At 37.3% G+C, this 25,838-nt stretch overlaps 1 protein-coding gene across 1 annotated transcript in view; it reads right to left on the bottom strand.

Moving 5' to 3' along the window:
• Nucleotides 1-20,194, bottom strand: part of CATSPERB (cation channel sperm associated auxiliary subunit beta) — a 137,041-nt gene extending 116,847 nt beyond the window's left edge. Inside the window, exons 1-4 of the mRNA XM_036736737.1 lie at nucleotides 20,110-20,194; nucleotides 13,405-13,439; nucleotides 11,346-11,382; nucleotides 1,190-1,278 (exon numbers count right to left, since the gene is read on the bottom strand). Of these exons, the coding sequence (XP_036592632.1) occupies nucleotides 1,190-1,278; nucleotides 11,346-11,382; nucleotides 13,405-13,439; nucleotides 20,110-20,194 (246 nt within the window). The remainder of the gene's footprint in view (nucleotides 1-1,189; nucleotides 1,279-11,345; nucleotides 11,383-13,404; nucleotides 13,440-20,109) is intronic.
• Between the last annotated feature and the right edge of the window lie 5,644 nt (nucleotides 20,195-25,838).

The following is a 25,838-nucleotide window of genomic DNA, read 5'->3' as shown; positions in this document are numbered from 1 at the left end:
GGTGGAGCAGGAAATGCTTAGAGCACTTAGAGCTGTGGGAAAGAGTAGATGCAAGCAAGGAGTTAGCTAGGATTTGTGAGTGTTTTGTCTGTGTGAAGGCCCCCACTGGGGCATGGGGGGAGGGGAGGCTTTGGAATGTCACTGTCCCCTGCAGTGATAATGTTTATTAACTTCTTTGCTGCTCTGACAGATTGGGCTTTCTGGTGTTGGGATTTGGTTTTCTGGTGTTGGGATTTGGCTTTCTGGTGTCTGAATAAGTGTTTTGCTTGTCTTCTATATGGAGAGGCTGTTATGTTTTGCGATTCAGAACCATGCCGGCATTCTCATAACAATAGCAACCATTGTGAATATTGCCTTGGCGATACACTAGGATACTGGATAAATATTCTGTGGCCCAATATAGTGGCCCTCATGATGTTGATCCTAGTATGACTTCACAATAATTCTGTTAATACATCACAACCAAATCCTGCCATGAATGTGCAAAACAGTGCTGTAATGTTGTTCATTCAATTGTCCATTGTACCTACAAAATTTTTAATATCCTTTTCCCTAGTAGTCATATTTTCATGGAACTTATTCATAACATATGATCCTAGGAAGGAGAGAGGGGACCTCAGAGATAATGTAGTTCAAAATCTTCATTTGTACATGAAGAAACTGAGTCACAGAGCTAAGTGGCCTCCCCAAGGTCTCACATAAAACAAATAGTAGAGCCGTGACCTGAACATAGACTCTATCATTCCAAACAAGCATTATTCAACTAGGGAATGATGTATATACCTGTAGAATATTGGTGTATAGAATATTGTCTGATTTTCAAATCATTGAAGTGTGTTTGACTAAAAATCCAGAGCCTTTCCCACTTGACCATGTTGCCTCAACAATAATTGAATATTTTACACACCTTCATCTTATCTTTCTCAGTGTATGTGTATTTCAAACTAGATATACCTTGTGGCCAATATGGTGCTTTTGTGATCATTAAAGCCATGAGATAGGAGGGGGTGCATGAGCCAAAGAAAATTTTTAATTTATTCATTCATCCGTTCATTCATCCATTCATAGTCCTTTTCCAAGACCCTGAAAATGGTTGGATACAGTTGAATTGAATGCAATCCTATTTATTATAAATACAAGAAATCCAAAAGAGGAAGAATAATTAATATATTCCAAGATTGTAACTTACCAAGTCCCTTGAGGTAAGAAACAACTTGATAGTATCATTCCCTTCCAAATGACCAGGGGAATAGCAAGAAAACAGTGAAGTATGATCTTCTGCAAGGTACATAAATAATGATTGAATATAAACACAATGTGTTCCTATTAAGAACATTAATATTTCTCAAATGTTGATGTGGACTGATTTTGTAGCTTCCTCTCCCCCACCAAATAAAGGAGAATTTCAAAGGCATACTGGAAAGTTATCTCCTTCCTTCTCATTGAAGGGAATTGTTCTCAGGTAGGAAGGAAAGAATTTGGAACTCAAAATTTTAAAAAATGAATGTTAAAAAGTTTTTAAATGTAATTGGGAAATGTTTAATGAAATAAATGAAAATACGTTTTTTTGTTTGTTTTTTTTGTTTTTTTTTTATTTATTTTACTTAAATTTATTTATTTAACATATTTGGTTTTCAGCATTGATTTTCACAACAGTTTGAATTACAAATTTTCTCCCTATTTCCACCCCCCCCACTCCAAGATGGCATATATTCTGGTTGCCCTGTTCCCCAGTCAGCCCTCCCCTCTATCACCCCCCTCCCCTCTCATCCCCTTTTCCCTTCCTTTCTTGTAGGGCAAGATAAATTTCTACGCCCCATTGCCTGTGTACCTTATTTTTTAGTTGCATGCAAAAACTTTTTTTTTTGTTTTTGAACATCTGTTTTTAAAACTTTGAGTTCCAAATTCTCTCCCCTCTTCCCTTCCCACCCACCCTTCCCAAGAAGTCGAGCAATTCAACCTAGGCCACACATGTATCATTATGTATAACCCTTCCACAATACTCATGTTGTGAAAGGCTAACTACATTTTGCTCCCTACCAACCCATCCTGCTTTATCGAATTTTCTCCCTTGACCCTGTCCCCCTTCCAAAGTGCTTGTTTGGATTACCTCCACCCCCATCTGCCCTCCCCTCCATCATCCTCCCCCCTTTAATTTTTTTTTTTCTTCCTCCCTCTTCTTTCCTGTGGGGTAAGACACCCAAGTGAGTATGTATGGTATTCCCTCCTCAGGCCAAATCCGATGACAGCAAGGTTCACTCATTCCCCCCTCACCTGCTCTCTCCCCTCCTCCCACAGAACTGCTTCCTCTTGCCACCTTTATGCGAGATAATTCACCCCATTCTATCTCTCCCTATATCCCTCTCTCAGTATGTTGCTCTCTCATCCCTTAATTTTATTTTATTTCTTTTAGATATCTTCCCTTCATCTTGAACTCACCCTGTGTCTGCTCTCTCTCTTTTACATATATATATATATATATGAAAACACACACACATATATATACATACATACACATACATACATATACACATAGATATATACATACATACACATTCACATATATATATATATATATATATACAAAAACATATATATATATATGCATATTCCCTTCAACTACCCTAATACTGAGGTCTCATGAATCATACACATCATCTTTCCATGTAGGAATGTAAACAAAACAGTTCAACTTTAGTAAGTCCCTTGCAATTTCCGTTTCTTGATTACCTTTTCATGCTTCTCTTCATTCTTGTGTTTGAAAGTCAAATTTTCTATTCAGTTCTGGTCTTTTCACTGAGAAAGCTTAAAAGTCCTCTATTTCATTAAAAATCTATATTTTGCCTTGGAACATGATACTCAGTTTTTCTGAGTAGGTGATTCTAGGTTTTAATCCTAGCTCCATTGACCTCCGGAATATCGTATTCCAAGCCCTTCGATCTCTTAATGTAGAAGCTGCCAGATCTTGGGTTATTCTGATTGGGTTTCCACAATACTCAAATTGTTTCTTTCTGGCTGCTTGCAGTATTTTCTCCTTGATCTGGGAGTTCTGGAATTTGGCGACAATATTCCTAGGAGATTTCTTTTTGGGATCTATTTGAGGAGGCGATCGATGGATTCTTTCAATTTCTATTTTGCTCTGTGGCTCTAGAATATCAGGCCAGTTCTCCTTGATCATTTCTTGAAAGATGATATCTAGGCTCTTTTTTTGATCATGGCTTTCAGGTAGTCCAATAATTTTTAAATTCTCTCTCCTGGATCTATTTTCCAGGTCAGTGGTTTTTCCAAGGAGATATTTCACATTGTCTTCCATTTTTTCATTCCTTTGGTTCTGTTTTATAATATCCTGATTTCTCATAAAGTCACTAGCTTCCACTCGCTCCAATCTAATTTTTAAAGTAGTATTTTCTTCAGTGGTCTTTTGGACCTCCTTTTCCTTTTGGCTAATTCTGCCTTCAAGGCATTCTTCTCCTCATTGGCTTTTTGGAGCTCTTTTGCCATTTGAGTTAGTCTGTTTTTTAAGGTGTTGTTTTCTTCAGTGTATTTTTCAGTATTTTTTTGGGTCTCCTTTAGCAAGTCATTGACTTGTTTTTCATGGTTTTCTCGCATCTTTCTCATTTCTCTTCCCAATTTTCCCTCTACTTCTCTAACTTGCTTTTCCAACTCCTTTTTGAGTTCTTCTATGGCCTGGGGCCAGTTCATGTTTTTCTTGGAGGCTTTTGTTGTAGGCTCTATGACTTTGTTGTCTTCTTTAGGCTGTATGTTTTGGTCTTCTTTGTCACCAAAGAAAGAATCCAAAGCCTGAGACTGAATCTGGGTGTGCTTTCGCTGCCTGACCATATTCCCAACCAGTTAACTTGACCCTTGAGTTTTTCAGTGGGGTATGACTGCTTGTAGACTAACGAGTTCTATGTTCCATGTTTGGGGGGGAGGTGCCAGCTCTGCCACACCAGCACTGCTCCTTCCCCAACCCCCAACCTGGACTGGGCTTAGATCTTCGGCAGACTGTGCACTCCTGCTCTGATCCGCCACTTAATTCCTCCCACCAGGTGGGCCTGGAGCTGGAAGCAACAACAGCTGTAGCTGCCCCACCTCTGCTGCCCCCGGGGCTGGAAGCCAAACCGTGAACTCCTTCCACTCTCGCAGCTTTTCCCACTAACCTTCTCTGCAATCTTTGGTGTTTGTGGGTCGAGGGGTCTGGTAACTGCCGCAGCTCACATATTCAGGGCGCTAGGGCCCCCTCCGCCCGGCTTCTGGTCTGGATGGTCCACGCCACTCAGGCTGGGCTCTGCTCCACTCCGTTCCCAGCTCCCAGCTCCCAGCTCCCAGCTCCCAGCTCCCAGCTCTCAGCTCCCAGCTCCATGTGGAAGAAACCTCACCCAGAGACCATCCAGGCTGTCCTGGGCTGGAGCCCTGCTTCCCTCTGCTGTTCTGTGGGTTCTGCTGTTCTAGAATTGGTTCAGAGCCATTTTTTACAGGTTTTTGGAGGGACTCGGTATGGAGCTCACTCTAGTCCCTGCTTACCCGCCGCCATCTTGGCCAAAAATACGTTTTTTTTTTTAAAACTGAGCATACCCTTTGAATCAATGATATCATTACTATATCTACATCCTAAAGAGATTAAAGAAAGAGAAAAGAGACCAAAGGGTACAAAAATATTTATAACAACTGTCTTTGTAATGGAAAATAATTGGAAACTGAAGTAGTGCCCACCAACTGGGCAATAGCTGAGTAAGTTATTTTATATACATGCATGTGTATACATACATATATGTATTATATGATAAAATATTATTGTGTCATAAGCTGGAAACTCTTGTATGAAATGATGTAGAGTGAGGTGAATGGAACCAGGAGAAAAACTTATACAATAAAATCAATATTGTAAAGAGAAACAACTTTGAAATATTGAAAACTCTGATCAACACAATTTTCAAGCACAATTCCAGAGTACTCAAGATGAAACATGTGTCCTCCTGATAGAGAAGTGATGGACTCCGAGTATAGACTGAGACACTTTTTTTGGACCTAGATAATCAGGAAATTCATTTTGTTTCACTTTACATATTTGTAATGTGTTTTGTTTTTCTTGCTTTTTCAATTGAGGGCTGGGGAAAGTAGAAGGGAGATTATGCAGATTCAAAAATAAAATAATATTTAGGGGCTGTTTCTTTTTAAAGCAGTGATAAGCTAATACCTATTTTCAACACATGGGCTAACTAGGGCACTGAACTAGGAGTCAGAAAAGCCCTAGTTCAAATCCATCTTCAGATAATTGCTAGCCAAGTGACTATGGGAAAAGCCACTTAACCTCTGTCTGCCTGTCTCCTTATTTGTAAAGTGAAGATAATAGTAGCATTTATTACTCAAGGTTGCTGGAAGGATAAAATGAGATGTTTGTAAAATACTTTGCAAACCTCTAATGCTATATAAATGCTATTATCATCAGTTATTTTTATAACTGTATTTTAATATAATTGGTTTCTTTTTCAATATTGTGTATTCTATTTTGATATATTAATTTTTTCCTGAAAAAGGGACTATAAGTTTTGTCAGGCTCTCAAAGGTATCCATAACATACACACACACAAAATAATTAAGAATTCTTATTCAATTGACAACTGAGCTAACAATTAAACATCAAGGTTTTTCCTTCCCTCCTAATGTTTAAGGAGTTTGGGCTAAATGGGCAATTGAAGACTAAGATTAAATATCTCATATTTATTTTACCACCTTTATTAAATATTTTTCTAAATTATGCTTTTGGGAGTGGTAAATCTATGAAACACATTGCCAGTGGTATAAGGCAGTGCTGTCAAACTCAAATAGAAATGGGTGCTATTAAACTATGCATAAGGATCTCTGTGGACTACGCAATGACTTAAGTTTTAAAATGTAATATTATCTATGTTTTATCAAATTTTATTTATTTTTTAAGTATTTTCTAATTACATTTTAATGTGGTTCAGGCTCTACTTGGGAGTGCTGATAGACCCCAAAATGAGTCAGATACCTCCCATCCCAGTTCTCTCACACTTAGTCTAGAAAAAGCCTGACATTCATACTAGAACTAATAGTAATTTTTAAATACCACAATAAACTCTAGTAAGTTATTTCTTATACCCCAGAATGTCACAAAAAGTCAGGCAGAATCCCATAGGAAATGCAAAAGGTGGTCATCATCAACACCAGTGTCAATGCAAGCAAATAAGCCAACAGTCTAACCATACAACCAGAAAAGGGACAGAAACACGTATAGCCAGCAAGGCTATGTGTCCAGAGAAACCAAGAACAAAGGGGCTTCAAGAGAAAGACCCAGGGAGGCTAAAAAGTCTACAATAGTTAAAAATGGGAAACATAAGTGTTCTAGAAAACAGCAGTGATGAGAGCACTGCTGTGGCACTCCAACCAGGACAACCCAGGACCAGCACTTGGTACTGAGATACCATAGAGGACCATGAAGATCTAACATTCTGAACATAGGAATCCAGGAAGCCCAGGGATAGACTGAGTAAGGATGATCACCCCATCTAGAAGCCTAGTCCTAGACACAAAGCCCCAATTCAGGAACTAAAACTGAAAATATGACCAAAACCAAACCAAAAAAGACACCAAATGATACATATAAATGTATGAGGTTACAAAGGTGTTCGGAGCACATCTAGATATACCCTACAATAAGCAACTCTTTAAAAACTGCAGGAGTTGGAGATAAGTCAAAAGAAAAAAAAATTGATTTGCCATAAGGACTATATGAACACCTGGAAGGAAAAAAAATAGATTTGTAGAAAATGAAATAAAAGCTCTGAAAGTATGAGAAAAATTATTTTCTGATTATATTAATAACCAATCCCATATGTGGACTCAAAAATCCTTTTCTTTTACTCCCTCTCATTCAAAGCCCATTTCTGACCTCGCCCAAAGAATTCACCCAACTCAGCTCATCTTATCTGGGTAGAATTCTTACTGTAACCCCACCATTATTCTACTTAGGAAGGTCTGGAGTGGAAAATAGATACTTTGTATAGATTGTTGGAGGTGAAGTGGTCTGGCTTAAGATGACTCTCTTTGTCCAAGAGCATTGACATGATCAGACTCACATTCTCTAGCCCACTCATTCGAATAAGCCCACCTCTCATTATGATATTCATTTTCTCATTAATTGTTAACCAACCAGAGTTGTCAGGGACAACCCCTTTTCCAAAAGTATTTAGCAATTTGATGGTCTCCAAGGTTCCTCTTTGGTTTCCAGAAGAACCATTGACCTCAATTTATTATTTTCCAGCCATAATTAATAAATTGATTATTAATTGCCCAGGAGCTATGTCTCTCAGACTTTTTATTCATCTCAAGTAGATTCACTAAGAAAGAGAAAGTGTTAAACCTTATAATAGTGCAGACCACTGGAAACTAGAATAGACCAGAACAGAAATCAATAGCTCCATAAGATAAAAATATTAGAGCCAAATCAAAAGATCAAAAATCTAAAAGAAAATATTAAATATTTGATATTTTTAAAAAACTGACCTGGAAAATAGATCAAGGCAAGAGAACGTAAGATTCATTGTACTCTGAAAACCATATTTTTAAAAAACCTAACAAATATTTTGAGAAATAACAAATTAAAACTGTCCAGTTCTACTATAACTATAGGGCAAAATGAAAACAGAATCCACCAATCTCTTCCTGAAAAATACCACAAATAGCAAAGCCCCAAGAAAGGCATAGCCAAAATCCAGAATTCCCACAGCAATGAAAATGTTCTGCAAGCATCCAGAAAGTAGTTTAACACCAAGGAACTAAAGGTAAGATGACATAGGACCCAGAAGCTTCTACCATTAATGAGAGGGAATATTTGGGAGCAGATTCTAAAAAGCAAAGGACATAGGTTTACAAGCAAGAGTACCTTACCTTACAAAATGCTCTATAATCCTACAAGGGGAAAAATTTCTTTTAATAAGCTAGAAGATTTTCAAATATTTCTCATGAGAATACCAGTGCCAAATAGTTATTTTGAAATATAAACACAAGGATGAAGATAAACCAAGAAAGTTAATTGAGTTGAGCAATTAAAAAGAGCTGCATGATCATGAAATGTTAACATTTTTAATGGAGGAGAAAAAAAACACCTTTCCTTTTAGAACCTAAATGTCTTTGGAAGAGTACTGAAGGGGATAATAACAAAACAGAGGACCTGGAGATGGACTGGTTCTGTATTGAGGGTTTGAAGAGGGGAAAGAAAAGAAAGATAAAAGGAAAAATAACTAGTCTAAAAAGGGAATTCAGGTGATAGAACTTGCTATTTCTTATAATTAGAGTGTGTGGAAAAGGAGACTACATAAACATTGATGATGAGTTGGGGGATAGCAGGCATCAGATGAGTTCTTAACTCTGCCTTCTCCAGCATCAGCTCTACTTCATTTCATCTCCACTGAACACCATGACTTTCCCCCTTCCTGCTTCTTGCTTTGGGTCTTACTTTTGAGTTTTGTCTTCCATCATCAAACTGTATATTCTGTGGGGTCAGGGATTACCTTTAATTTTCTTATTTGTATCCCCAGAACTTAGCACAGTTTCTGTCCCACGTTAGGTGCTTAATAAATGTTTATCATATTATTGCAAATGGACAAAGGAGGTTTAAACACACAGTTGGTGCAAAAATGCCGCAAACTCAGCAAGGTAAAAAGTAGAGGCAGGTTAACAGGCAAGGAAATAGCAAAGAGAGAATAATTGCAAGCACAGCAAGCTTTCTATTCCAGAAGAGGGTATTAAAAAAAGAAAAGAAGAGAAAGGAAGAGAAAAGAAAAGAAAAGGAAAGAAAAGAAAATTTAATATGCATTCCATACAAATTATTATTTTATTTTTTCATTTGTAAAAATTAAAACCCACAAGTGGGCCACATAAAATTGCCCTGTGGGCCACATGAGGCCTACAGGCCATATTTTGGACAGCCCTGTCCTAGTGGATTCTACCTCTCTCAAATTTGTTCAGATTCACTTTTTAAGAGGATTCTGAATTTGTGAGAGAGCTCAGGGATGTCCTGCTTTCACTCTGCCATTTTGAGAGTTTTTCTAATAACAAATCAGTCCTGCATTCCTACTTTAAGTCCCTTCTGGTCGTAGTGTACGATCCTTGTGATATATTGCTGTTATCTCCTTGCCAGCATTTTATTTAAAAATGTTGCCTCAGTATTCATTAGGGAAATCGGTCTATAATTCTATTTTTCTGCTTTTAGTCTTCTTGGTTTAGGTTTCAGCATTTTATTTGCATCATGAAATAATTTGCAAGGACTTTTTTTCTAAATACTTTTTATAGTATTAGCATTAATTTTTCTTTAGAGGTTTAGTAGAATTCATTTGTGAATACATCTGGTTCTGGGGATTTTTTCTTAGGGAGTTAATTGATGACTTGTTTAATTTCTTTTTCTAAGATGGTGTTATTTAAGCATTCTATTTCCTTTTCTGTTAATCTGGGCAATTTATATTTTTGTAAATATTCAACCATTTCGCTTAGATTTATTGGCATATACTTAGGTAAACCATCACTTAACATTTGCTTTCATTTCCTCTTCATTTGTGGTAAATTTACCTTTTTCATTTTTGATCCTTGTAATTTTGTTTTCTTCTTTTTAATCAAATTAGCTAATGACTTATCTATTTTATTATGTTTTCTTTTCATAAAACCAGCTTCTAGTTTTATTTACTAGTTCAATTGTTTTCATTTATTATTCTCTTTCATTTGGGGGATTTCCAACTTGGGATTTAATTAGTGATGTTTAATTTTCTCTTTTTCTTGCTTTTTATGTTGCATGCCCAATTCATTGATCTGCTCTTCAATTATATTTTGACATAAGCATTTAGAGATATAAATTTTCCCCTGAGTAATGCTTTAGCTGCATCACATATTGTTGTCACTCTCTTTAATGAAATCATTGTTTCTATGATTTATTCTTTGATCTACTCATTCTTTAGAATTAGGTTATTTAAATTTAACTTTAAATCTGTATTTCCACAGCCTTTAATTGAATGTGATTTTTATTTCATTAACACCTGAAAAGGATGCATTTAATATTTCTGCCTTTCTGCACTGATTGTGATGCTATACTGTTTGGTGCATAATAGGTTCTGCTTCAGCCCCTTACCTTTACTCTGTGTGTATCTCTCTCTGCTTCAAATGTGTTTCTTGTAAACAATATATTGTAGAATTCTGTGTTTTTTTATCCACTCTCCCATCCACTTCTGTTTTATTGGTGAATTTATCCCACTCACATTCACAGTTGTCATTGCTAACTATGTATTTCCTTCCATCCTCCTCCCCCATTTATCCTTCTGTCACTATTTTCACCCTGTTTCTCCTCACCAGTGTTTTTCTTATGACTACCACCTCCCCAAACTGCCCTCCTTTCTATCAGTACCCTCCCTTCTCTTATATCCCTCACCTCTTCCTTCCCTATGGGGTGAGATAGATTATACTTCAGATGAAGTAGAAAAAAAGCAGGGGTAGCAATCATGATCTTGGACAAACCAAAAGCAAAAGCACATCTAATTAAAAGAGATGAGGAAAGAAACCACAACTTGCTAAAAGTTACCATAGACAATAAAGAAAGCTCAATAATAAACATATATGCACCATATGGTATAGCATCCAGATTGTTATGGAAAAGTTAAATTAGGTACAAAAGGAAACAGTAAAACTATACTAGTGGAGGACCTCAACTTTCCTTTCCCAGAACTAGATGAATTTAATCAAAAGATAAACAAAAAAGAAGTTAAGAGGGCCATTTCCAGTCATCCTGCTGAATATCTGGATCCAGATGGCTCTGGAGCAGAAAGTGAGGCTAGTGATCTTGCATAGCCCTCTCTCACTCAAATAAAAGTTAACTGCAAGTCAGGTTATCATTTCCTTGATGCCATGGTCCTCTTCAAAAATGAAAGACAGATACAATCTGTGCATCTGAAGTTTTGCCTAGTCTCTGGCTTATTCCTGCCTTTGGCATCCTAGCTTTTCGGGAATTCTGATTGTAGTGGATATTTGCTTTCAATGTACAGTTGTGAACACACTTCAGATCTTTAAGGACTACCATTCTTTCTGATTCCTGTGGCACTATCCTAAGCCAAATCGATTATATATTTAAATACTTTCCCTGCTGGGTTATAGCAAATTCAAGAGCTGAGGTATCCAGGAACCCCTTCATCTTGAGGATGTATGCAAAATGATTTTTAACTTGTTACAATATGCCTTATAAAACTCTTAAACTGATCTGTGATAGTTGCGTGATTTGGTCAATAGGGCAAATTAATTGTCAGCATCTACTAACATAGATTTTATAGTTAGAGTAAAATCGCCATCCAAGGGTGCTTTAATAACAAGCTGTGAAGTACACTAGAGATTGAAACAATTTACATGATAAATGTAAGAATAACTTGGTCTTTGTATTCTATATGCTTTGTGTCCTATATAATGTAGAGTGGCCATATCATTCATAATACATTATTTTTAGAGGTACAGTCAAAGCAAAACATTGAATTCATCTTGTAGAGCTTTCCCCACCTTAGAAATATACATTTTAATATTTGCAGCATTTTGAAAGCAGTCCAGTTATGAAGGTTTTCCAGTGAAAGCATATATATAGCACTGGGTTTTTAAAAATTTTAGAGTGGTTTTCTAAATAACAGATAATTTAGATATTTTTACCATACTGATGAGAGATTCTACTTTTCAGTTACTTTATTTTGTGAAACCTCAATTCTATTTTTTAGCTAAAATTTTAGTTAATTTCATCAATCTTATAGGAAATTCTGATTTTGAATTACTAAATATTTTCATTCATTTTTTAAACATGTGAAAGAAGACTGGGAATGAATAATTGTTACTCATCAGAAGCACAAAAAGGAATCAGGTTACACCGATTTAATAATATTATGTCTTCTTTTTAATCCTTTATTCCCAAGTATTGCCTTGCTTTAGTCAAGGTATGAAATTAAGCAATTAGCTTTGGGTGTGAAAAGCTTTTAGTATTCTCTAAAATAGTTTCTAAGAAAGTTTCCTACATTAATGGAATACTGAAAGAAAAAAAAATCTAAGGGACACCAAAAAAGCCTAGTAAAATTTGTTTTGTTTTTGTTTCTTAAGAATAATTGAATTGGACATCTAGCAGTAGCCAATAATGTTATGTTCTGACTGTGTCTATCAAGAGTTTTTGTTAATGAGTTTTCATAGACTGTGAGAAAAGAAAGAGAATTCTTTTCTTTAGATTGGTAGGCTCAAAATATTGAGTGTGAATGCAGAAGAAACTCACTGATAATGAACCAAGTTTCTCAAGTAATAGAGCTTAAAGAACGATAAGCTCTGAATCGTATTTTACTAGCATATCCTTACTAGCTAACTAAGCAAAGAGTTTATCGTTTTAGGATATGTTAAACTATCGTTAAAATATTTATAAGAAATGAGATTAGATATATTACTACCTTTATACCCCTTTATTTAAATTGCATGATTTTTGTACTATATATTTAATTGGAAATGTTAAGAGTCTTCATCATGGCGGGGCAGAGCCAAGATGGTGGCTGGAAAGCAGGGACTAGCATGAGCTCCCTGCCGAGCCCCTCCAAAAACCTATAAAAAATGGCTCTTAACCAATTCTACAGCTGCAGAACACAGAAAATAACAGAGGAAAGCAGGGCTCCAGCCCAGGACAGCCTGGATGGTCTCTGGGTGAGGTCTATCCTGCAGGCAACTGGGAGCAGAGCAGAGTGGAGTGGAGCAGAGCCCAGTGTGGGCAGCGTGGACCAACCAGACCAGTAGCTGGGCAGAGCAGGCCCTAGTGCCCTGAATCAGTGAGCTGCAGCAGTTACCAGACTTCTCAACCCACAAACACCAAAGACAACAGAGAAGGTTAGTGGGAAAAGCTGCTGGGGACAGAGTTATAAAGGAGTTCATGGTTCAGCCACCACCCCAGGGGCAGAGGAGGTGGGGCAGCTACGGAACTACAGCTGCAGTTACGTCCAGCCCCAGGCCCACCTGGTGGGAGGAATTAAGTGGCGAATCACAGCAGGAGTGGAGAGCCTGCTGAAGATCTAAGCCCAGTTCGGGTTGGGGGTTCTTGGGGAAGGAGGAGTGCTGGTGTGGCAGAGCTGGTGCATCCCTCCAGGCTTGGAACATAGTTCCCTTAACTCTACAAGCAGTCATACCCCGCTGAAAAACTCAAGGGTCAAGTTAGTTGGCTGGGAATATGGCCAGGCAGCAAAAACACACCCAGATTCAGTCTCAGACTCTGGAATCTTTCTTTTGTGACAAAGAAGACAAAACATACAGCCAGAAGAAGACAACAAAGTCAAAGAGTCTACAACAAAAGCCTCCAAGAAAAACATGAACTGGTCTCAGGCTATTGGAAGAGCTCAAAAAAGATTTGGAAAAGCAAGTTAGAGAAGTAGAGGAAAAATGGGAAGACAAATGAGAAGGATGCGAGAAAACCATGAAAAACAAGTCAATGACTTGCTAAAGAAGACCCAAAGAAATGCTGAAAAATATACTGAAGAAAACAACACCTTAAAAATAGACTAACTCAAATGGCAAAAGAGCTCCGAAAAGCCAATGAGGAGAAGAATACCTTCCAGCAGAATTAGCCAAATGGAAAAGGAGGTCCAAAAGACCACTGAAAAAAATACTACCTTCAAAATTAGATTGGAGCAGGTGAAAACTAGTGACTTTATGAGAAATCAAGATATTATAAAACAGAACCAAAGGAATGAAAAACTGGAAGACAATGTGAAATATCTCATTGGAAAAACCACTGACCTGGAAAATAGATCCAGGAGAGATAATTTAAAAATTATTGGACTATTTGAAAGCCATGATCAAAAAAGAGCCTAGATATCATCTTTCAAGAAATGATCAAGGAGAACTGCCCTGATATTCTAGAGTCACAGGGCAAAATAGAAATTGAAAGAATCCATCGATTGCCTCCTCAAATAGATCCCAAAAAGAAATCTCCTAGGAATATTGTCACCAAATTCCAGAGCTCCCAGATCAAGGAGAAAATACTGCAAGCAGCCAGAAAGAAACAATTTGAGTATTGTGGAAATCAATCAGAATAACCCAAGACCTGGCAGCTTCTGCATTAAGAGATCGAAGGGCTTGGAACACGATATTCAGGAGGTCAATGGAGCTAGGATTAAAACCTAGAATCACCTACCCAGCAAAACTGAGTATCATGCTCCAAGGAAAAGTATGGATTTTTAATAAAATAGAGGACTTTCAAGCTTTCTCAGTAAAAAGACCAGAGCTGAATAGAAAATTTGACTTTCAAACACAAGAATCAAGAGAAGCATGAAAAGGTAATCAAGAAAAAGAACAAGAAAAAGAAATTGCAAGGATCTTACTAAAGTTGAACTGTTTTGTTTACATTCCTACATGGAAAGATGATGTGTATGATTCATGAGACCTCCGTATTAGGGTAGCTGAAGGAAATATGTATATATATATATGTATATGTTTATGTATATATATGTATATATGAGTGTGTATGTATGTATATATGTATGTGTGTGTGTATATATACATATATATATATATATATATATATATATACAGAGAGAGAGAGAGAGAGGGAGAGAGAGAGAGAGAGAGAGAGAGAGAGAGAGGGCACAGGGTGAGTTGAAGATGAAGGGAAGATATCTAAAAGAAATAAAATTAAATTAAGGGATGAGAGAGGAATATATTGAGAGAAGGAGATAGGGAGAGATAGAATGGGGTAAATTATCTAACATAAAAGTGGCAAGAAAAAGCAGATCTGTAGGAAGAGAAGAGAAGGCAGGTGAGGAAGAATGAGTGAATCTTGCTCTCATCAAATTTGACCTGAGGAGGGAATACCATACGCACTCAGTTGGGTATCTTACCCCACAGGAAAAAGGAGGAAGAAGATTAAAAAAGGGGGGGAATGACAGAAGGGAGGGCAGATAGAGGTGGAGGTAATCAAAAACAAACACTTTTGAAAGGGGACAGGGCCAAGGGAGAAAATTCAATAAAGGGGGATAGGTTTGGAAGGAGCAAAATATAGTTAATCTTTCACAACATGAGTATTGTGGAAGGGTTAGAGATAATGATACACATGTGGCCTATGTTGAATTGCTTGACTTGTTAGGGAGGGTGGGTGGAAAGGGAAGAGGGGAGAGAATTTGGAACTCAAAGTTTTAAAAACAGATGTTCAAAAACAAAAAAAAAGTTTTTTGATGCAACTAGGAAATAAGATACACAGGCAATGGGGCGTAGAAATTTGTCTTGCCCTACAAGAAAGGAAGGGAAAAGGGGATGAGAGGGGAGGGGGGTGATAGAGGGGAGGGCTGACTGGGGAACAGGGCAACCAGAATATATGCCATCTTGGAGTGGGGGGGAGGGTAGGAATGGGGAGAAAATTTGTAATTCAAACTCTTGTGAAAATCAATGCTGAAAACTAAATTTAAAAAAATCATAAAATTAATAAAATAAAAATAAAAAAGTGTCTTCATCATAACAATAGTAATGTTGTATTCACTTCCTTCTAAGTATTTGTTATTATATACTTTTTAATAAAATAAGTAAAATGGATAATTTCCCAAAGAGAGACACAGCAATTTTAAGATCATTACTAAGTTTCACAAAACATGAAATTGGTTGGGAGAGAAAAGCATCTTCATAACTAAGAAAAATTAATACTCTCAAGTTTTTTGCACATGTTTTTTTTAATTCTCTCTGGGTTTTCATATTCCCATGTGGCCCATTTGGATGTTTTTATATCATCAACAATACATTCTGTTGTTTAATACATGCTTGCTTGCCTTTTTCCTAACCTGATATATGATAGTAAGGAGCAAAACTGTTTAGGTTTTTGTTTGTTTGTTTTTGCATATAGTATTTATAAAAGGTAAAAGAAAACAAAGAATTTAGGGATTCAAAAATTATTGTAAAGATTAACTAGTTCACAGTTACTCACACGATGGTCATTTAACTTTGTTATTGTTTCACAAAATTGTACCAATTTAATTGTGATCTTATGTTTAAACTATTACCAACCAAACCAATGTATTATCTGTTTTAAGACACAAGATTCTTAATTAATATTTATACAGATATAGACATATTTGTTGTTTATGTTTCAGGAAAAGTATATTCATAGTTTTATTTGATAATGATAATGCTTGAGTATTTTTAGTTATTTTTTTTTATAATTTTTTTGCAATTGAGTAGACTAAGACTGTTCTTTCTCCTTCCTATGAATGAAAAGTAAATTGTAATGAAATAAATGTGTCATTGTCACTACCACCCCCCTCCTGCAAAAAGAAGAAGGTGCATAGAATTTTAGAAAAGTTAGATAGACCTCTGGAGAGTATTGAATGGAAATAGAAAGGAATATACTTTTTATTCAGTGGTATTGGCACTCACACAAAAATTGACCATGTATTAGAGCAGGACTGTGCAAAATATGGCCCATGGGCCACATGTGTCCCACAGTACAATTTTTTGCAGCCCGCCTGTGGGTATTAATTTTCATAAGTTATGAAACAAAATAATAATTTGCATGGAATGCGTATTAGATTTTTAAATTCCATCACTAATAAATAATCTCGATGTTAATTTTCTTTGGTGTTTTTAAGCATATTGCATGGAATTTTCAATCGATCTCTGTAATGTATTCTTTCTGTATGATGCAAACTAGTCAGGATGCACCTACATTTATACTGCTGTGTTGTTGCTTTGTTGTTTTGTGCTTCCTTTCCCACTTTATGCCTTCACCTGTCACATTGATGACATGTATTTCCCCACTTTCTATTGTGGTACTGTATTTTTTATTCTGGGTGCAGCCCTCCAATAATTATTTTATTTTAATGCAGCCGTAAGATAACCTAAGGTTGGACATCCCTGTATTAGAGCATAGAAACTTCACAATCAATGCATACAGGCAGAAATATTTTTAAAATACGATTTATTTCTAGTTTTCAACATTTATTTCCACAAGATTTTGAGTTGCAAATTTTCTCCCCATTTCTACCCTCCCCTCCACCCCAAGATGACATGTATTCTGATTGCCCCTTTCCCCAGTCTTCTCTCCCTCCTTTCACCCCACTCTCCCTCCCTTATCCCCTTCCCCCTTACTTCCTCATAGGGCCAGATAGATTTCTATACCCCATTGACTGTATCTCTTATTTCCAAGTTGCATGTAAAAACAACTTTTTAAAAAACATTTGCTTTTAGAATTTTGAGTTCCAAATTCTCTTCCTTCTTCCCTCTTCACCAATCCTCCTTGAGAAGGCAAGCAATTCAATATAGGTTATACATGTATCATTATGCAAAACACTTCCAGAATAGTCATGTTGTGAAAGACTAACTATATTTCCCTCCATCCTATCCTATCCCCCATTTATTCAGTTTTCTCCTTTGACCTGGTCCCTTTTCAAAAGTGTTTGCTTTTGACTAGGCCTTTCCCCAATCTGCCCTCCCTTCTATCATTCCCCACCCCTTCCACATCCCCTTCCCATCTACTTTCCTCTAGGGTAAGATACCCAATTGAGTGTGTATATTATTCTCTCCTTAAGCCAAATCTGATGAGAGTACGGTTCACTCATTCCCTTTCATCTACCCCCTCTTCCCCTTTCATTGTAGCAGCTTTTTCATGTCTCTTTTATGTGAGATCATTTACCTCTTTCTGTCTCTCCCTTTCTCCTTCTCCCAATACATCCCTCTCTTACCCCTTAATTTTATTTTTTAGATATCATCCTTTCAAATTCAATTCACCCTGTGCCTTCTGTCTATATATGTATATATACACACATATATGTACACACATACATATGTGTGTATATATACATATACATACATACATACATATATACACACACACACACACACACACACACACACATATTCCCTTCAACTACCCTAATACTGAGAAAGGTCTCATGAGTTACAGATATCATCTTTCCATGTAAGAATGTAAACAGTTCAACTTTAGTTAAGTCCCTTATGATTTCTCTTTCCTGTTTGAAAGGCAGAAATATTAAATGTGTCCTTTTTAGATGTCAATGAAATAGATTTAAAGTTAATTTTAAACTAAATGATCAAATTCTACAGAATGAGTTGGTCAAAAAATAAATCATAGAAACAATCAATAATTTCATGAAAGTAGAGGATGGCAGAGCCAAGATGGCAGTGTAAGTCAGGAACTTACCTAAATTCTTCCAAATTCCCCTGAAAAAAACTGAAAATATCACCTTAAAATGAATTCTGGAGTGACAGAACCAACAAAAGTTTGGGGTAAAACAATTTTCCAGCATAAGAGAACTTAGGCTGACAGAAAAGATCTGTCTCACTGAGGTGAGAGTGAAACACAGTCTGATGCAGGCAGCCTGGGCAAGCCAGCAGTAAGCTGTGCCCCAGCAAGGCAGCAGTGAGATCCCCTGATCTAGCATGAGCCAATGTCAAGGCCCCAGGCCCCAGCATGAGCCAGCAGTAAGATCCCATGTACCCATGCCCAAGCCAGCAGCAAGGCCCTGACCCCTAGTGTGAGCCAGCAGAAAAGACCCAGGTCCCTGCATGAGCCAGCAGCAACACCTTGTTCTCTGCACAAACAAGCAGCAAGCCAGTAAAGGCCTTAGGAAAAACTGAATCAGCAGCAGTGACTTTCAGAGCTCTCAGCCCACAGATGGTAAAGGGGTCAGAAAACTGGTCAGAAGGAGAATTAAAAGGGATGCTTTGCTTGCACTGGGTACAGGAACTCAGTTGCATTGCCCAAACAGGGATCTAACTCAAAGACCCAGGTTTCAGTCCCAGGGTGAGGAGGAGCATTGGAAGAACTGCTCATGGGGTGGAGGAGATCCTGTTACAAACTTTAGGTTTTTCATGCTGTTCTTTTCAGAGCTAATTCTGGGGACCTATACATGTTTGGTTCTTCCAAGGTGGTATAATCTAAGGAGAGGTGGGGCCACTGCTCTCCTAGCCTGTGTTCTGCTCTATGAGTGACCAAAAGGACCCTTTTCCACTCTGGACCTGTGACTATGGTCCCTGCTCCCTTGCAGGCACTAATTCTAGTGTGCTAATGCTCCTTGCTGTCAGTCTAAAATTCTCTTATGCTGGAAAATTGTTTCATCCTCATCTTTGGTTGATTCTGCTGCTCCGGAATTCATTTTGAGATGATATTTTAAGGTTTTTTTCCAGGGGAATTTGGAAGAACCTAGGTGAGTTTTTGAGTTACTGTGCCATCTTGGCTCTGCTCTCCTCTATCCTCAGAATTACAAACTATTAACAGCTATACTATTTTGGGGTCACGGTAATATTCAATTCTATTAATGTACCATAATTTGTTTATCCATTTCCAAAACAATGGACATCTACTTTGTTTCCAATTCCTTGTTCTCACAAGTAGTACTATTATAAATATTTTTGTTTATATGAGGACTTACTTCTTATTAATAGCTTATTTGGAGTAAAAAAAAGATCTAGTAATGGAATCTCTGGGACAAAGAATATGTACATTTTAGTCACTTTATTTGCTTAATTCCAAATTGTTTTCCAGATTTTATTCATTCATAGCTCCACCAAAAGTGCAAGACTTAGTATGACTGACCCCCAGACTAAAGATGTTTAGTCACTGAAAATTTCAACTTTTGACAGTTTGTGGCCTGCTGGCATGGTCTTTGAGAGACTAGTGATGCCTCTGAGACACAATTAAGTACCAGAATAGAACCTTACTGTTTTGACAGAAATACACACACACACATACATATACATATATAAACCCATACACATATATCTCTATACATCTGTGTGTGCACACACCTTTATGAATATGTGTGTATACATAAATGTGTATAGATACATTTGCATGTATATCCACTTGTATATGTGCTTATACCCATATATGAGTATGGACATATATATGTGTACATTTAGTTGAATTTCTACTATCAGAAACCCCTGGACCAGGATAACCAACTAGAATGGTAGCCCCATTTAAAAAGGAAGGGGGAGAGAAAGAGTATGTTAAAAAGATAAGAAAAGGGAGGATGCATTATACGTGACAGTAAAGAAGAAATTAGGAAAAAAGATCAGGACAAATGAAATAAAAAAATCGTAACTTGCCTTTATTAGTATATATTACTCCTGATAATAAATGAGGCATCATCCAAAGTAAAACTGCAGCATATAAAAAAACCTTTCCCATCTGTTTGAATAAATAAGAGTAAATTTTCACTAAATTGCCCTATGTTATTCCTATATGATAAAACTTCAAATAATCAAAAAAGTTACAGGTTTCCCATTAACTTCTTTAGGGAATGTATGTGTCTGAGACAGACATTTTAATATTTGATCTAATGGCTTCATGTTTTCCTTCCTAATTGCTATGTCTTACAAGTAAACTAGAAAGAAATCATTAGGCCAGAATTTCCTTCAGCCTAAGTAGCTTTTGGCAGAGAAAATACATTCTCATTAAATGTGAATGAAACAGAACTTAACCTCAGTAAGACTGACCAAGAGATAGATCTATTATTTTAGTAGAAGTGGTTACTCAGTTAAATTGATTTTTTTTTCACTGAGTTGGGGTGTTTGATTGATCTGTGAATTACTTCTGAATACCCTCTATTCACACCATCTGAGTCATTTTCAGTTTAACTCTGTCAATCTGGAATCTGTAATTAAACAAAATACTCAAACTATAGATTGAGATTATACTCTTAGTCCAAATCCTTCTTACCACTGCGGGAGTGGTGCCCAATCCTTTCTTCATGCCCTTTCAAACTTGCCCAGTCTTCTTCCTCATAGGACAAGAAGGTCTTAAATCTGTAGCCTAAATTTCAAAAGTTGACCACTTGGAGTGCCCACACCAACAGGGACAGCAATCAGCTTCTCCCTACTACAGAGAAGTGCTGGAAGGTTCCAAAGAGGGGCAGTTGGAATGTATCTCCAACTGTCTTCTGAAAAGTATCACTCAAAAGTCACTATGTTAAGCAGGGTGGCACATTTTTTACTGTTTTCTCTTTTAGAATGCTAAAGTAATCATGTGCCTTTGATTAAATCTTACTAGGTGCAAAGCCCCAGGCCCACACCCTTTTGCTGATTAGGTGTGAAGCCTTCAGGACCTAAGAAGGGTATATAAACTCAGAGGTAAGCATTTTGTTTGGGACTCTCATTCACTGGAAGAGTGTTGGCGTGGAGACTCTGGGTAGCCTCTGGAGCCTCTAGCTTAAAAACTCATGTTGGTGCTTGTCTGGTAACTATGTATTGCTATGGATAGACTGGTTTCTGTTACTTGCTCTGTTTATATAATGTATACTTGTAATTTGTTTGTACTTGCTCTGAAGTTCAGGATGCTAGCTTTTGCCCCTGAACTAAGTGAATGATATATGTATGTTTGATTAAAGTGACATTGTTAATAAAAATTAATAAAATTAATAAAAATTAATAAAAAATTGTTAATAAAAGTTTCTTTCCTGAGAAAAGCAGAACAAAGAACCTGCACTGGTAGCTCTTGTTGCTGGTCTTGTTGGGTCTTACACCTCAGCAGCAGCTGCTAGAAACATTGTTGTTACAGAATGGTGTAGTTGGCAGGATCTGCAGAATTTTTTTAACCTCAGGAAAGTACAGAAAGAAATTGTTTTTTTAAAATAAAATGTGGGGTGGAGCCAAGATGGTGGTGTGAAAGCAGGGACTTACTGGAGCTATCTTCCAATTTCTGTCACATACCTCTAAAAAAAGTGAATCTGAGCAGATTTGAGAGAGATAGAATCCACTAGGAGACTGAGTGTGGCAGATTTCCAAGCGAGGAGAGTCCTCAGGATCAACAGGATGAATCTGTGGGCTGTGAGAGTGCTGGGCACACAGAACTAAACCAAACATGAGCAAGAGCAGGAGCAGGCCCAGGGCTGAAGTGCCAGCCATGGCAGTGACCCCCAGGCCTCTCAGCCCAGAAGAGGAGTCTGTCAGAGCTATGTGAGACAAGAGCACACAGCCTGTGGCTATGGCAACAGCTACTCCTGAGGCTTTTAACCCACAGTCTAAAGGTTTGAAATTCACTTTTTTGAACTTCCAGGAGCCATGGTGACCAGGTAAAATGGCTCTCATCCCTCTCTTCCTCATCCAGAGAATACTGCCCTAGAAGAAACCCTGGGATAGAGGAGCCAGAAGTGGGGCTTCAGTAGGCTATTGAATCATGAGGCTGGGGAAACAGGCCCTTCTTGTGGTTGCAGAAAGAAAAGAGGTTTCCCAGCAGGCCCCACCTCAGCAGAACAGCAGGAGTTACTGAGCCCCAGGGAGTGGAGCCAGCAAGCATCAACACCAGAACCCCAGATGTGCCTTTGCACAGCCAGGGGAAGTGGCAGGCACCAGCACAGAGCAATGGCTGAGACATATATAGCCGGCATATAGCACAGCCCTGGGGGAAGACAAGATTTCCAACAACCAGACCACCCCTCTCCCACATCTCACGCTGTGACCCCAGAGAAATTCAGAAAGACTTCACTGGGCCTCAATCCTTGGCACACATCAGCAAGCTCCAGCTCAGCACCAGGTGAACGGCAACATTTTATAGACTCTAGCTGAAAAAAAAGAGGCTACAGCACACAAAGGCAGTAACCAGGCCCACAATTCCCAGCACAAGAAGCTTGAGACAGAGGCCCCTGGGCCCCAGAAGCAGAAATCCACTATAAAGCCAGGAAAAAGACAAACACCATGAAGAAATAATCCAGAAAACCAAGGACAACTGATTCTTATTATGGAGACAGGGAAGATCAAAATACCAATTCAGAAGAGGACAGCATTGACACTATACCCACATCAGAAACTTCAAGAGGGAATGTGAATTGATCTCAAGCCCAAAAAGCATTCCTAGAAGAGCTCAAGAAAAACTGGGAAAAAATTCACTGATGAGAACAAATCTTTAAAAAGTAAAATTGGGAAAATGGTTAAGGGGGTTCAGAAGCTAAATGAAGAAAACAATTCATTAAAAACTAGATTTGAAGGGGGCAGCTAGGCAGCACAGTGAGTAGAGTACTGGCCTTGGACTCAGGAGGACCTGAGTTCAAATCCAGACTCAGATACTTGACATGCTTACTAGCTGTGTGACCTTGGCCAAATCACTTAACCCCAACTGCCCTGCCTTCCCCTACCAAAAACAAAATAAAACAAAACAGAATTGGGCAAGTAGAAGCTAATGAAGCTATGAGGCATCAAGAATCAGTCAAACAAAATCTAAATAGTTGAAAAATAGAAGAAAATGTAGAATATCTGATTGTAAAAAACAACTGACCTAGAAAATAGATCCAGAAGACATAATCAAAGAATTATTGCTCTACTGGAAAGCCATGATGAAAAAAAGAACAGGGACAGTATCTTCCAAGAAATCATCAAGGAAAATATTCCCAAGGTCCTAGAATCAGAGGGTAAAATGGTCATCTAAATACTCTGCTGATCATTCCCTGACAGACATCCCAAATTGAAAACTCCCTAGGAATATTTTAGCCAAATTCCAGAATTATCAGGTCAAGGAGAAAACACTGCAAGCAGCCAGAAAGACACAATTAAAATATTTCAGAACTACAGTCAGGATCATGCAAGACCTTGCAGCTTATTCTTTAAAAAAGAGGAGGAATTGGAATATGATAGGCAAACATGAAAGGCAAAGGACCTTGGACTACAACCAAGGACCACCTACTCAGCAAAATTGAGGATAATTTTTCTGTCAAGAAGATGGGCATTCAATGAAATAAGGGAATTCCAGACCTTCCTGATGAAAAGGTCAAAGCCCAATGGAAAATCTGATCTTCAAATACAAAATTCAAGAGAGACATAAAAAGGTAAATTGGGGAAGAAAAAAAAACCTTGTTACTCAACAAGGGCAAATTGTTTGCATACTTATATAGGATTGTATTGTTTTATATATGTTAGATACATGTCAATCTTGAGAATGGTACAGGTATTACAACAATTAAAAAAGGATATACATGGACTGAGGGTGACAGTACAAATTAACTAATGTGATGATAAAAGACAAAATTAAGGGGTGTAAAGGGAATGTTATGGGAGAAGAGGTAAGGAGGAGGTAGAAAAGGATAAATTGCATCACATGAAGAGGCACAAAAACATATTATAGTAGAGGGAAAGAGGGGGGAGAAGAGCAGTGTTTGAGCTTTACTCTCATCAGATTTGGTTCAAGGATGGAATAACATACTCTGATAAGTATAGAAATCAAACGTGTCCTACAGGCAGTAAGAAGGGTAAGGGGAAAGGAAAGGGGGGGGCTAGAAGGGAGGGAAAAATTAGCAAGGAGAACAGGGTAAGATAAGGGAGGTGAGACAATAGGGAGGGAAAATTGAAGAAGGCAGTGGTCAAAAGCAAAATTCTTTTGAGGAGTGGAAGGGAGAAGGAAGAAGTAAAAGCTTACATGGGGGGGAATAGGATGCAGAAAAAGACACAGATAGTAATCATAACTGTGAATGTGAATGGGATGAACTCTCCCATAAAATGGAGACAGATACCAGAATGGATTACAAAGCATAATCCTACAAAATGTTGTTTACAAGAAACATATTTGAAACTGGAGGATATAAACAGGGTAAATGTAAAAGGCTGGAGCAGAATATGTTATGCTTCAGCTGAAGTGAAAAAAAAAGGAGGGATAGCAATCCTAATCTCAGACAAAGAAAAAGCAAAGATAGATTTAATTAAAAGAGATAAGGAACGACACTTATACTGCTAAAAGGCACCATCAACAATGAAGCAATATTATTACTTAACATATATGCACCAAGTGGTATACCATACAAATTCTTAAAGGAGAAGTTCAGGGAGTTACAGGAAGAAATAGACAGCAAAACCATACTAGTGGGAGACCTCAACCTTCCCCTCTCTGAACTTGATAAATCTTACCTCAAAATAAACAAGAAAGAAGTTAAGGAGGTGAATAGAATTTTAGAAAAGGTAGATGAAATAGAACTCTGGAGAAAACTGAATGGAGATATAAAGGAACATACCTTTTCTCAGTAGTACATTGCACATACACATAAATTGAACATGTACTAGGGCATAAAAACCTCACAATCCAGTGCAGAAAGGCAGAAATAGTCAATATATCCTCTTAAGATCATGATGCAATAAAAATTATTTCCACTAAAGGACCATGGAAAGATAAACTAAAAACTAATTGGAAACTAATCTAATCATAAAGAATGAGTGGGTCAAAGAACAAATCAGAGAAACAATAACTTCATTCAAGAGAATGGCAATAATGAGACAACATACCAAAACTTATGGGATTCAGCAAAAACAGTTCTTAGGGGAAGTTTTAGATCTCTAAATGCTTACATAAATAAAATAGAGAAAAAGGAGATCAATGACTTCAGCATGCAACCAAAAAAGCTAGAAAAAGAACAGATTGAAAATCCCAAAAGAAACACCAAATTAGAAATAATGAAAGCCAAAGGAGACATTAATAAAATTGAAACCAAGAAAACTATTGAATTAATAAAACTAAGAGCTGGTTTAATGAAAAAAAAAAAACAATAAAATTCATAAACCTTTGGTCAATTTGATTTAAAAAAAAAAGAAAGAAGAAAATCAAATGACCAGTGTCAAAAATGAAAAGGGTGAATTCACCTCCAATGAAGAGGAAATTAAAACAAAAATTAAAAATTATTTTGTCCAATTGCATGCCCATAAATTTGACAACCTTAGGGATATGGATGAATATTTACAAAAATATAAATTGACTAGGTTAATAGAAGAGGAAGTAAAACACCTAAATAACCCCATTTGAGAAAAAGAAATTGAGCAAGCCATCAATGAACTCCCTAGGAAAAAATCTCCAGGGCCAG

The sequence above is a fragment of the Trichosurus vulpecula genome, chromosome 8 (genome assembly GCF_011100635.1).
Source record: "Trichosurus vulpecula isolate mTriVul1 chromosome 8, mTriVul1.pri, whole genome shotgun sequence".
NCBI classification, from domain to species: domain Eukaryota; kingdom Metazoa; phylum Chordata; class Mammalia; order Diprotodontia; family Phalangeridae; genus Trichosurus; species Trichosurus vulpecula.
Note: the sequence above shows the minus strand (reverse complement) of the source record. Positions and strands in the feature narration are given on the sequence as shown.